The sequence below is a fragment of the Strongylocentrotus purpuratus genome, unplaced genomic scaffold, assembly GCF_000002235.5.
Source record: "Strongylocentrotus purpuratus isolate Spur 01 unplaced genomic scaffold, Spur_5.0 spur5_scaffold_3, whole genome shotgun sequence".
NCBI lineage: Eukaryota > Metazoa > Echinodermata > Echinoidea > Camarodonta > Strongylocentrotidae > Strongylocentrotus > Strongylocentrotus purpuratus.
In genome coordinates this window covers 26,340,583-26,353,167 of record NW_022145609.1, presented here as the reverse complement: position 1 = coordinate 26,353,167, position 12,585 = coordinate 26,340,583, and the positions used below count along the sequence as shown (strand labels likewise).

Here is a 12,585-nt window from a genome sequence, read left to right as displayed (position 1 = left end):
AAATATGTGTACACATATTATTTTCCACCATAAAGGGCCGAAAGTACATCATTACCTCCTTAACCTTTGAACAAATTTGATGTTTTATGCTTTTCACACAGAAAATTTCAGGAAAAAAAAGAGAGGAATCTAGAGTTCAAAACAAACTTGAAGGCCAAAAAATAGGAATCATGCCTCCAAAACAGGAATGGTTGGCAGCTACAATGTATGTAATGATCATTTATTCACCTCCCTGCGAGTAGCATTTCTGTTAATTGTATTGTAAGAAAATCTATGTTTCAATAGCTATTACTGTGTACAATTTTCACAGTTTATAGGGTACTTTTCCTGTCAACAGAAACTTTACTGATATCGAAAATAGAGGATTCTCGAATCTCAATTCTGCTCCATGCATATATTTAACCTCCATTGTATTTATAACATCTAAAGAGTGTGTTATGACTCTGCTATCATGCTGTTTAGATGTTAGTACAGTCATCGGTTCAAAGTCTGAATTCCAAATGCAGTACACCCACTTCGGATTAGTCTGTAGCGCTAAACCTTATCAAGCCTTCAAATCTACTCCATTCCATATCCACCTTAATGCAAGAATTAGGCCTGCCTTCATCAGCCCAAGTTTACCAAATAACCCACTATTCTAATTATCCTGATCTCAAATTGTATTAGCCTGCAGTTGCAATTAGCGGGACATTTGGTCGAGAAAATATCCAGAGAAATGTTGGTCTTGTTTCCAATTTAGCAGGAAATAGCGGGCTAATTTGCGCCCACCTGAGCTAATTTGTGATGAGCGTATCGGTCTCGTTACGACGCAATTTTGAGCTTCGGGATAATATCCCGAGTCTGAAAATAGCGGGTTATTTGGCAAACTCAAGCTGATGAAAACAGGCCTATTGAGGCAGAAGTTGTAGGTTGGGATATTTGACGCTCTTCTCTATTAGAGGCAATGTATAGCATTTACATTTTTGTACGAGTGTACAAATGCAAAGAAATATTGTGGTTACCTACATGTACATGTATCAAGGAGGTATGAGAAACTCTACTGAAGTACTTTGCTATTGTTTGAAGCTGGGCTGGCTGATTACAAATATCCATCCAAAACAAAAAAGTTATTCTAAAAAACCACAGGTACATAATCTTCTTGATGATTTGGTAATGCCCAAAGATTAAAGTACTGGAAACACATGTCAAGGAATGATTGAGATATAATCTTCTACCGGTACCGGTATATGAATAATAATTAATCATAATGGCTAGCTGCTAGATACATGTACTTTACATGTGCTATGTACATGTATTTTAATGAAGTATGTAGGGAGATCGCTATTAACTATATTCCTAAAAGTTATATTATAGCTGTTGTTAGTATTTGCACATGTACTGTACATTGTTTCTCTCTTAATTGTATTTTGTAGAGTATAGGTACATAGAAGTGAATAGGAACAAAATGTTGAAGAGCGGGGCAACATGAACGATAAATTCCATAATTCATTTCATTTTTCCATTCATAATGATTCATGATGAACAAAAATATATTTTAAAAAAATGAAAAGGGTATGTATCACTCCTGGGAAAATATTTTTTTGTCAAAGAAACTTTCCACTTTTTGTTCCTATTCCCCTTTATCCCTTTTACGGGAATGTACATTGTAAATAAGAATGATTGAATATCTGCCTTGCAAGTTGTCACAAACTTGTAACACACTTGTTTTGACTATCGGTATATTACATTGGTACTATGTTTTAATGCACCTTTGATCCTCCAATTAGTTGAGATGTGTGACTTCATTGCATGATGTTATCTCTTCTTATGATACTAGCACAATAAATAAGGGAGTGTTTGAACACCCGATTGTGTATTTCCTCTTATAACAAAGGCCTAAGTTTGCATGTTAATCATAGACAAACACAATGCAACCTCACCGCTATGGATATACATGTAAGTCTAGAAGATCGAAATGAAGATAAGAAATATTTGGTCCCATTCCCAGTTTATGATTTCCGAAACGTGGGACATCATGATCAGTGATATCATATTTTTATAAAAAGAATTTTCATACATGTACATAAAGGAATTTGTTTTTAGTTCTATTTTCAATTTTCAATATGAAATAATCATGAAGTTCATGTTCACTATGACTTTCAGACAGGTCAAGGAAATTTTCGGAATCGACCAGCAATCATTTCTACAAGGCTAGTAAATAGAATTAATATATAAAGATCCGAATGGACTCAATTTGTTAAAAACGTTCAATATACAAATCTTTTGAATACATACAAGAAAGAAATTATGTCTTTATTTTATGGTTTCAAGGCTTAAGCACTCACAAACACCTACAAGAAGAAATACAAAAACACTTTTATCACACAAATTTGTATAAGTAATTCTAAAGAGTTTGTACATTGTAGGCACACATGTACGAGGCAGTACAGTAGCTGCAAAGTGCAAACATGATTTGAATTTGGAAAAAGCGGCTGGTGCAAATGTAGCAAGGGTCACCTGGACCACAAGAAAACACATCATTTCTTAAAAACAGCCTACAATATGAAATGCCATGTTTCTTGAATATTGACATGATTCTGGTAGACGCAACATTGACTTTGCACATGATAGCTATCTTTCAAACAACATGGAGATGAGCACATTTAAAAATCTTGTTCAAATCTCATCAATTTATTCATCGTAATAAAAACATTAACATTTTCAAGGACAAAACATCTACTAGGTCTGGCAATAAATCAACCCCAAATTCAACATCATTAACGCATTTGTTTCCTCCTACAAATTTATAATTTACTCTCAGAAGCAAGCCATTTTTTGAATGTGCTGCCTTTATGTTATTAACAAGACAAGAATGCGATGACATGCACAAGCTGGACGCCCCTCCAGCAAATGCCTCCCCCTATCAAAAAGTGCAGTGGAGATGGTGCATATTATACCTCCTTTTAGAATGCTTCGTCGAATTCGACTAGATTGCTGGCAGGATCTGTGAGCCTTTTATCCTTTGCATCTTTGATGAAGCCCCAGACTTCAAAGACAAAGGCTTCGGGGAATCCAAAGAGATCAAAGTGCTCGTTGAAGGCCGTCATGAACTCCACAAAGTCAGTCTTGCCCTTGAACATGTCCACGATCGATGCGGCTGATCAAATTAGGAAGAAACCAAATGAGTTGAACTGATTTAATCACGGTGAAACTCACATCAGCATAAAAAAAAGTTTGCTTTTCAACAAGTATGTTTTACAAACATAAAACAGATCACATATACACTAAATTGAATGTCTTGGAGAGAATGAAAATATTCCCCACAAAATGTATAATCTCTCAAAGTACTATAACCTATTAAAACATTATTTTACAATTGAACCTACACTGTATGGGTAATCCTAATAATAATACACAACCTGTCAGATTAAAGTTAGGGTTAAAATTGACAAAGAAAATAATTTTTGTAAAGTTCTATGTAAACTAAGTTCTTTAGGGCGGCTAGGGCCATGTTATTTTTCCCTCCAACATATCAAATTTGAAAAATACATCATTAATTTTAACAGCACCCCTCCCCCCCCCCCACCCCTCTCCCCCAACAATAAAAAAATGATAACAATAATACAAATATACATATTTGTTTTAATATTTTAAAAATAAAGGCATAAACAAAACAAAATGACTCACCTAAATCAAGATCTCTGATTCCCATGTAACTCTCCAGACAGTCATCAACTTTCCCTACGGCTAGCGTCTCGTATTCCTCGGGCTGCAAGGTACACAACAATTTTAAAACATTTTAATACACATGTGGGCCTATTGATTTCTTTTCAGAATATCAAATATGTTTGTTGTTGTTTCAATACAGCTCAACTGTAGGTTCAACAGAATTTACTAATTTCTACTGGGGGATATTTCATCAATGGCCAACTAGATGTACAGTACATGTTTACTGTACATTTTTATGTAACTTTAGGCAATTAAAATAAATGTACCTCCAAGATATACTAAAATGTACGTCTAATTTTGATGCGAAGAATGAAAGTAGTTCACCTAAATATATATGATGTAGATACATTAATTAATCTTTCAAGCTTAAAAACAAAAAAGTTTTCAATCACAATGATTTTTGTTAATGAAATGGGAAATATAAACCTTTCATGTCACCTTTGTTGTTTTGATGGTCGATATGTCACATTGTATAAGTTTTCATTGGTAATCTAACCTTCTATATTAAACACTCCGAGATGATTCTTGCACCAAAGTTGATAGAAATATGTACAACTTTAGTGCCTTTAGTTCAGTGTACACCTGAATACATGGAAATCATTTTTTTTAAAGATTGCTGTACTGTATACCAGTAATGTTTGCATAAGTGGTAAGTCCAACTTTTCATCTACACATGTATTTCAAGCCAGGCTTAAATGAATTTTCATTTCCTGTGCTTGAAAATATAATACATGCATTACATTCATTTCTCACTGATACAGGAAAAATGAATCATTACGTAAGCAACCCAGCTCATCAGCAGCAACCTACAACAAACAAGCATATTTTAAAGAAAGACATACATGTAGAATGTCAAGATGTCAAATCTTTCTCACAAGTGAATGGAAACAGAATTAATCTAATTCTCCCCAAAGGCATCAAACACTGACAGGCAGGAAGTACATGTACTTCATTCCAATTGCAAAATCAGCATTGTTGCTTCTACATGTACAGTACATGTGTACACGAACAAAGGACTTGCGAGGTTGAGAAACTGCTTTTTTTATGAGTTCTTCAATTCTACTGTTACTGTATTTTCGACAAGCAAAATATTCTACCAACCAATTATGATGTACATGTACAGATAATTTCATAAACTTTGAACTTTGTAGCTTATTCCATCTTAGTCCGGGATTCAAAGAAACTAACAAAAGCCTTTGATGCATTTATTGAATCAGGGCTGTACAGGTGACATGTGCAGTATGTAATTCTGATTTTGTGCATTTCATTATGCTCCTAACGAGACAAACAATATTACAGAAAAAGAAACAATATAAGGGTGTTCCCAGGTTGGGGGCGGGGGATTTTCCCTCAACCCTTCCTATTTTTTCACCAAGAGCTACATATGGCTTCATGTATTGGACTACCGGTATTGAATTGAACAAAACTGAAATAAAATCTGTCAATTTTGTTACCAATTGTTCTACTGTAGCAGGTCCCTTGGTATGTAATCTCAATGTAGCTTTTCCTGTACCAATGTTGTTGTTGGTTGCCATTGATACTTTACTTCCACGTGGTCCAATTTCATCTAAAAAGGAAAGAACAAAAAAATGCAAATAACACAACTTTAAAACAACTTTGTTGAACATTCTGGAACATTTCCAAAAAGCCTTTAAACAAGTAATTTGCATATTATTTTTGCAATGCATTGAAACAAGTCACTTGCATATCATTTTTGCAATGCATTGAAACATTTTATGAATCACACAGAGTCTGTTGAAAAGGTTGCAGTAAAAAAGGAATATTCATCCAGATAACCATATTTGCTGGTTCATTTTTTTCATTTTTCATAAATTTATTTCCATAGCAAGATAAAAACATTATGATTCAATCTTCAAAATACAAACATATATAATAATATACATGTAATTGTATGTGAAGTGGGAGGATCATGAAAATCACAAAAATGGCTTTTAAAAGATGATCCTTACAAAATATACAAAATAACAATATTAAACTGAACAATAACATAATTAACATAAAAATGAAGATTACAAAATGATAAAGAAAAATTTTCTTTATCATTAATAGAGAAAAGAAGGAGGAAACATTGCATAGACATTGACATCATTAAAGTTCTTAGAATTTATCAAAAAGAAATTGCTTTATATACAGTTGTTTGTCTATAAACTATTCTTAATTGATATGAAGGTTACTCCATAAAATTGAGCTGTTATTAAAGAAGATGGAAGATTGTGTTATCGAGATACAATGAGAAGTATTCTAAAACACTACAAACATAGTAACCAATGTTTAGTTTCTGTTTACATGTTCATGTGTGTAGGTCACCAGGTAATGAGTGTGTATATACAGGGGTGTCTTTGCAATAATTTGCATGATCAACTGAAGTTTGCATAATTTTCAAATGTACACAATGTATGCACACAAGTGACACAAGTCTTTGAACCATGTACAATGTACATGACTACATGTACATGTACATGTATTGTGTACATACATATAATGGATTGTGGAATTTAATGCTTGATTGATAATTTGCTATCAACATTAAAATGTTAATGTCAATATCCACTTTTCAGAGTACTCATGTAAAGCGTGCGCGTGTCTCTATCGTGTAACAGGTTTGTTTTCTATATATGCATATGCCTGATATAGTGTTACAGTATGTTTATTTGTTTCATATACGAATCAGGGTTGGCATATGAACAGAACTACATTTTTAACGTGTTAAAAATCACCCGTTTTTATTACATGTACATTAAAAAAAAAAAATTTAAAACATTCCCATATACATGTGTGCAATAAATTTAATATGCATTTTTCTTACATGTTTTTTTCTTGCTTAAATTACTTGGTTTTCCATTGACTTTGGTATAGTGTACATGATTCCACAGTTGCTTTAATAGTAAAATACGAGTGGATTAAAATCTTTCCTCGCCCAGCCTCTCTCCTCTTGGGTCTGCTGAAAAGTTATCAGAGGATTCTAGTGATCTACAGTACTGTACATTAGACCGATGTGTTGTTCTCAGTCGCCATCTTCACAAATTTCCTCAGATTTTCACTGAATAAATATTGTCAATCTTGTGGACTGTTGGTCTGCTGGGAGGTTCCTGTTATGCAATTCAGCCATCTGGCTTCCAATGAATTTTTAATAAAACCATTACCATTACCATGAAATCTGTAAGTCTTCAAACCTTTTAATATGAGCTTTTTTAAATTATGACCATGCTCTGGTTTAGACAACATACCGGTACACCGACTTAAAAAAACAAAACATTTCCTTATTAAACCATTTCTGCAATTTCGGCACTTGAAGGGCCACTAAAAAAAGGAAGAAAGATAAAAAGGTTGTAAAAAGGTTGTAAAAAGGTTGAAAAAAGGTTGAAAAAAGGTTGAAAAAAGGTTGAAAAAAGGTTGAAAAAAGGTTGAAAAAAGGTTGAAAAAAGGTTGAAAAAAGGTTGAAAAAAGGTTGAAAAAAGGTTGAAAAAAGGTTGAAAAAAGGTTGAAAGAAGGATAAAAAGGTGGAAAGGAAGAACTTTTAACTAAATTTTATTAAATAACTTATACAGGATATACCTAAATGTTGGCTATAATTAACCCAATTATTCAGATGAGAATAGCAAGGGGTATCAGCCTATCCGCAGCTTTAATAACCCCACCTGTGCGAACATGCCCAAATTAATCAAGCAGAAATGGACTGTCACCCTGCATTAGAGTGATGATCTAATTACATGTAAACTACCAAGAATGCACCGACGGGATAACCAGACGTTATGTGCCAAGACAGGTTGTGAATCTGGACAGTTGATTCTATTCAGGGTTTTGAAGAAGTTCACACACAATATTTCATAAATCTTTATAGATTTATGTTAGACAATATTGTAACAGATAACTATTTATGATCTTTACATTTGGTTAAATCCAAAAGCAACAGTGACAGATTTATTCATGTTAGGCATCCGGACACATAACCCACATCATACTACTGAACATGTATTCACCTGTATCCACCTGTATTCACCTGTCTTTTCGGGCTCCTTAGTAAGACGTCTTGTACTGTGTTTGCTTTTTTTTAAATTTCATGGACTGACATTTTTATAATAATCTGTTGGATTTTGCATCATGTACAATAGTACAATAGTACATACTTGTACAGTACATGTGTATGTAGTTTTTCTTTGCCTATAGAATGCCGTAAGAGTATACAGTAAGTATAACTTCTTTGTAATCCCATTGAAATGTGCATTATAGAATTAACATACGTTCCATCACTTCCATGAGATGTCCACAAACTTAACAGGTCTCGAGAAACTGGCCCCAGGTGACAAGGTACATGTAGAGTTTTCTAACTTTTCTTTCTTTTTTTCTTATATATATATCTCTTTCTGGTTTTCCTTGAAATCTTAGGTGCTGTTTATTTAGATAATTGATGAAAGCTGTAGATTAGTAATAGTAAATAGCTACACATTATACATGTACAATTGTATGTATCAAGAAAACATTTGATAACGAGTTGGCTCAGTCCGTAAAGCGTCTGCCTGTCGAACCAAAGATCCCGGGTTCGACTCCCACCCAGGCGGGTGACTGAAGCCTGCGTTGTGTGTTAACGTGCCCCTTCCCTTGTTCATAGATGCAGGTTATGTCAAGTGGAAAACACTCCGTCCCTCGGATAAGACGTTAAATGGAGGCCCCGTGCACAGGAGAGTCACCACCCTTGCACGTTAAGAACCCATTGCACTATTCGTGTAAGAGTAGGGGGAAACCCCGGTGTAATGGTCCACCTGCATACCCCAACCAGGCCGAGTATACGGCATCTGCAAGAATCTTCAGTATTGAAGGAGGCAGATTATCTTGAAGAAGAAGAAGAAGAATCATATTGCTCTTGTAAGGCACAAAAGACAAGCCAACCAAAGAACATAAACTGATGTGATACAGTATGTATTTTTCATATTTTTAATTGTTTGTACATGTAAATGTAATATTATCAAGTCTCCTCTAAAAATTAAAATACATTTTCACAGCTATTTTTCATAAATGGAATAAAGTTGAAGCTTGAATTGCACATCCCAGAAGACTAGAAGAGATACTTACTAAATGCTTTATGAGGTCTGATGAGCTTCATCGTGAAATCCTCTCCTATTGGTAAATCCTTCAGCGCCCTCGCGACTTCATAATGCCGGCACCCAATCATTTCGGTAGCGTTTATTTTCACTATGTGATCACCAACCTCCACGAAACCATTCTTCTCCATAATCGATCCCTCTTTGATCCTCTTTACAAATGCGTAACCGGCACCGTTGTCTGTGATCGTAAGGCCGAGAGCTGCTTCCACTTTATTGACAGCGATTTCAAACTTCTGCCCCTTGATGTGTGCGTATATTGAATCGGAGAGACCGATCTGTCCGCCCAATAATTTGTCCATATCTGTCTTGAATGTGTTGAGTGTACAGAAGAGAATCTGTAAAGTAAAGAAGTTTACAAAGAGCAAAGGTATAAGTTATAGATAATGCACTTATTATATCATTTTATGCAAAGTGATAAACATGTATTGTAAGTTGTACATGTACATGTACAGGTGTACATGAACATCAGGTACATCGTTTTTCTTTGGCCATGGATGCAGTACATGTATGAAGGGGTGACCAAAGTTCGCGGACATTTTAGAACATATTATAAAATGTGATATTTGATCTATGATTTCTCATATTCTACACAAGTTTATTTATTTCAATTATCACCAAATGGACGGCAAAGTTTTTTTCTAAAGTTTACATGTACGTTCGACTAGAAAAATTTTCATCAAAGTATTTCAGAGATATCGCGATCTAAAAATTTGATGTCCGATCGTACGTGCGCGCTGCATCTGAAAAAGTCATAAAAACAACGAGACCTACATGCACGGGGGTTTACAGTCGATTTATTAAATAATGTGATCCATCAAAAATAAGGTAATATCATAATTTGCAAGGCAAGATAGACCTACATGTACATACAATCAGTTGGAACCACTCTTTACTTACAATTTTGAGGAAATCTGCTCACAAATTAAAGATTTTCAGACCCTTATCGGTAAGTTAATAATTTTTCGGAACGGACGCAAAAGATTGCAAAATTTGCTGATCTTTTGTTTTGTCAATATTTTTCACAATTTCGTACCCAATTCCAAAGAAAATTTCATCTCTGGGTAATTTTATGTTCCTCTTTCCATTGGTGATATCAGATTTTTGAAATCTTACTGATTTGTTGAGATAGCGAATTTAGGTCCCGCACGAACTTTGGTCACACCACCTGATATATATTGTTAAAATTGTTAAACATAGACTAGATCTAGAAATAGAATCTAGACCTAGTCTAGGGTTCTATGTATTTTATTATCTTTTTGTTATTTCTAGAGTCTAGAGGCTCTAGACATTTCAAAGTAGAAGCTTTTTCTGAATAGCTCTCCATCTCTTTACAGTAAATTTTATATTTGTCATAATTTGTGTAGCCTGGTTGTAGGAGAAATGTTGGAGGCCGAGGCCAAGGACATGACATCTCAATTGACAACGTCAACAAGTTGAATGACTGACTTCAGTGAAAATGACAAACTTTAACTTAAAGTTTAAGTTAATCTTGCATTCATTTTACCTCTGATGCAGGCATGGAAAATCCTTCTCCTATTTTTTCATAGAGTTCTTTAACATTTGTGAATCCTTCTACTTTGGCAGGAGGACTACCGTGAGCTAGAAATGCACTGAAAACAAGCCGTTGTGGTTTAGGAGGTGGAGCATTATTCATTGTAGACTGCTTTCCCGGTGTTGAGTGCTGACCGGCGGGAGCATCGGCTGGTAGCGTCGGCAGAGATCTGGACGATGGATCGTCGGCGTATGGTGAATGCGTTGGTGTATCACCGGCTCCGTTATAACTTTGTGCATTTGTAACGGGGTCCGCTAAACCTCCATTCTTTTTCTTATCTCCTTTCTTCTTGCTAAAAAACGGCATTTTGAATATTCCTCGTAAACCAAATAAGTAATTTCCAAGACAAAATGTCCTTTTGTGAATCTGTTTTGCATGCAAATCCAATTTATTTGTCCGGAAATTAATGTCAGGCAGACTAAACGTCAGTAGCGAAATGTATACTCGAGACGAGCGAGCTGCGCAAGCGCAGATTAGAAGTTTTGATAAAATGAGGGAATTTGTACGCCCACTCCTACTATATCAACAGGTGGAAGTTGAAATACCTTTTATATGTGTCACTCGACCGGTCCAGGATCCAAAGCTTGTTACCCCCTCATTCCTTTAAACATAAACTGTGATTTTTTTTCTTTGTCATCCAAATCCTAGCTCTCTTTCCTTCACATGATATTTCATTGGACAAAATGTCTTTGCTCATATGTTATGATTGTTCTTTCTATCTTCCGTTTCTAAATGCTTTATTTAATTAGCTCTAATTTCTTCTCAATTAAGCCATTTCCTCTCTACTTTCCTTTGGACAGACTTTCTCTTCCCAGTGGGGTTGCTATGGAGGCAAGGGAGAAAAAGAACTGAGAACGAGGCGAGAGATCGATAAGGAAAAATGTGAGATAGATAAGATTGCTCGAAAAATGCTCTTGAAAGATTGTATTATTATATTGATCAGCAACGTGGGGACAACATAAGTCTTAAATGAAATCTGCTTCAAGAGGTGCATTAAATGATTATCGAAACAAATGTTGTTGGGTGATCCGATTTGCGTCTTGGATTTATAGTGTACAGTGTTTACCCTAATAAAACCATTTTTGATAGCCGCAGCCCTATTTTTCATCGGCTTACCTCCAATCCTTTCCTCACGGCAGGTAATAACTTCCCTGAAAAGTCTCGCCTTTTAATGAAAATTTCAGCAACTTGTAGAGGAGGGGCAGCCCTTAATTTTGCAGCAATTTGCGCCCTAATCAGATTTGTAATGGCTTTACTAATGCCAGAGGAAGAAATGTCGTTAACAGTGTTTACCTCAATAAAAATGATAACCCTATTTTTCATCGGCTTACCTCCGACCCTTTCCTCATGGCAGGTAATAACTTCCCCAAAAAGTGTTGCCTTTTCAAGAAAATTTCGGCAACCTGTAGAGGAGGAGCAGCCCATAATTTTGCAGCAATTTGCACCCCAATCTGATCAGTATTTTCCTCGCCAGTGCCACGGAAACAAATGTCACAAACACTGTTTACTCTTATAATCCTGTTGATAGCACAATTTTTATCGGCTTACCTCCGACCCTTTCCTCGTGGTAGGTAATAACTTCCTCAAAAAGTGTTGACTTTTCATGAAATTTTCGGCAACTTGTAGAGGAGGCGTGGCCCTTAATTTTGCAGCAATTTGCACCCCGATCCGATTAGTAATGGCTTTGCTTATAAGAATGTGCAACAGGTACCTATTACAAAAAAAAGGGTATTAATCTGAAGTAAAAGGGGGCATTTTTCCCATTTGAAAAGGGACACTTTTGGGGAAAAAAGTTGGGCTCTGCCTCTGTTAAAAGTATATAACCTTTGAATGTTTAGTTTATTTAACAAAAATTAATATTTAATACCAAAAGACAATGAAAAGCTGACTTTAGTCATGGTAGGAGGGGGAGGGGGGGGGGCATATACAACTGCTTTAAATTCAATAGCCTTGTGTGTCACCTATTGAAATGTGCGAACAAGGCAATGATGTATTATATCATAATAAAATCATAATTTCTATGAGACATAAAATAGGGTATTCAAATTACCCTCAAGTTGTTTAAAAAAAAATAGATACGATCATTCTTTTATTCCATTAGATTTCTTATGAAAATGACAATACCTCTCACAAAAAAAAAAAAAATCACTTATTTATTTTCAGATTTCCCAAAATGTCTACAGAAGCAGTAAAAGCACACAA

At 35.1% G+C, this 12,585-nt stretch overlaps 1 protein-coding gene across 1 annotated transcript; it reads right to left on the bottom strand.

The window, feature by feature from the left end:
- Window positions 1-1,575: 1,575 nt before the first annotated feature.
- LOC578541 (PDZ domain-containing protein GIPC1) lies at window positions 1,576-10,844 on the bottom strand. The gene is made up of 5 exons (XM_778704.5): window positions 10,336-10,844; window positions 8,800-9,166; window positions 5,163-5,275; window positions 3,667-3,748; window positions 1,576-3,136 (listed from the first exon to the last, which is right to left on the bottom strand). The coding sequence occupies exons 1-5, from the start codon at window positions 10,687-10,689 to the stop codon at window positions 2,943-2,945; spliced, it is 1,110 nt and encodes a 369-aa protein (XP_783797.1). The 5' UTR covers window positions 10,690-10,844; the 3' UTR covers window positions 1,576-2,942.
- Between the last annotated feature and the right edge of the window lie 1,741 nt (window positions 10,845-12,585).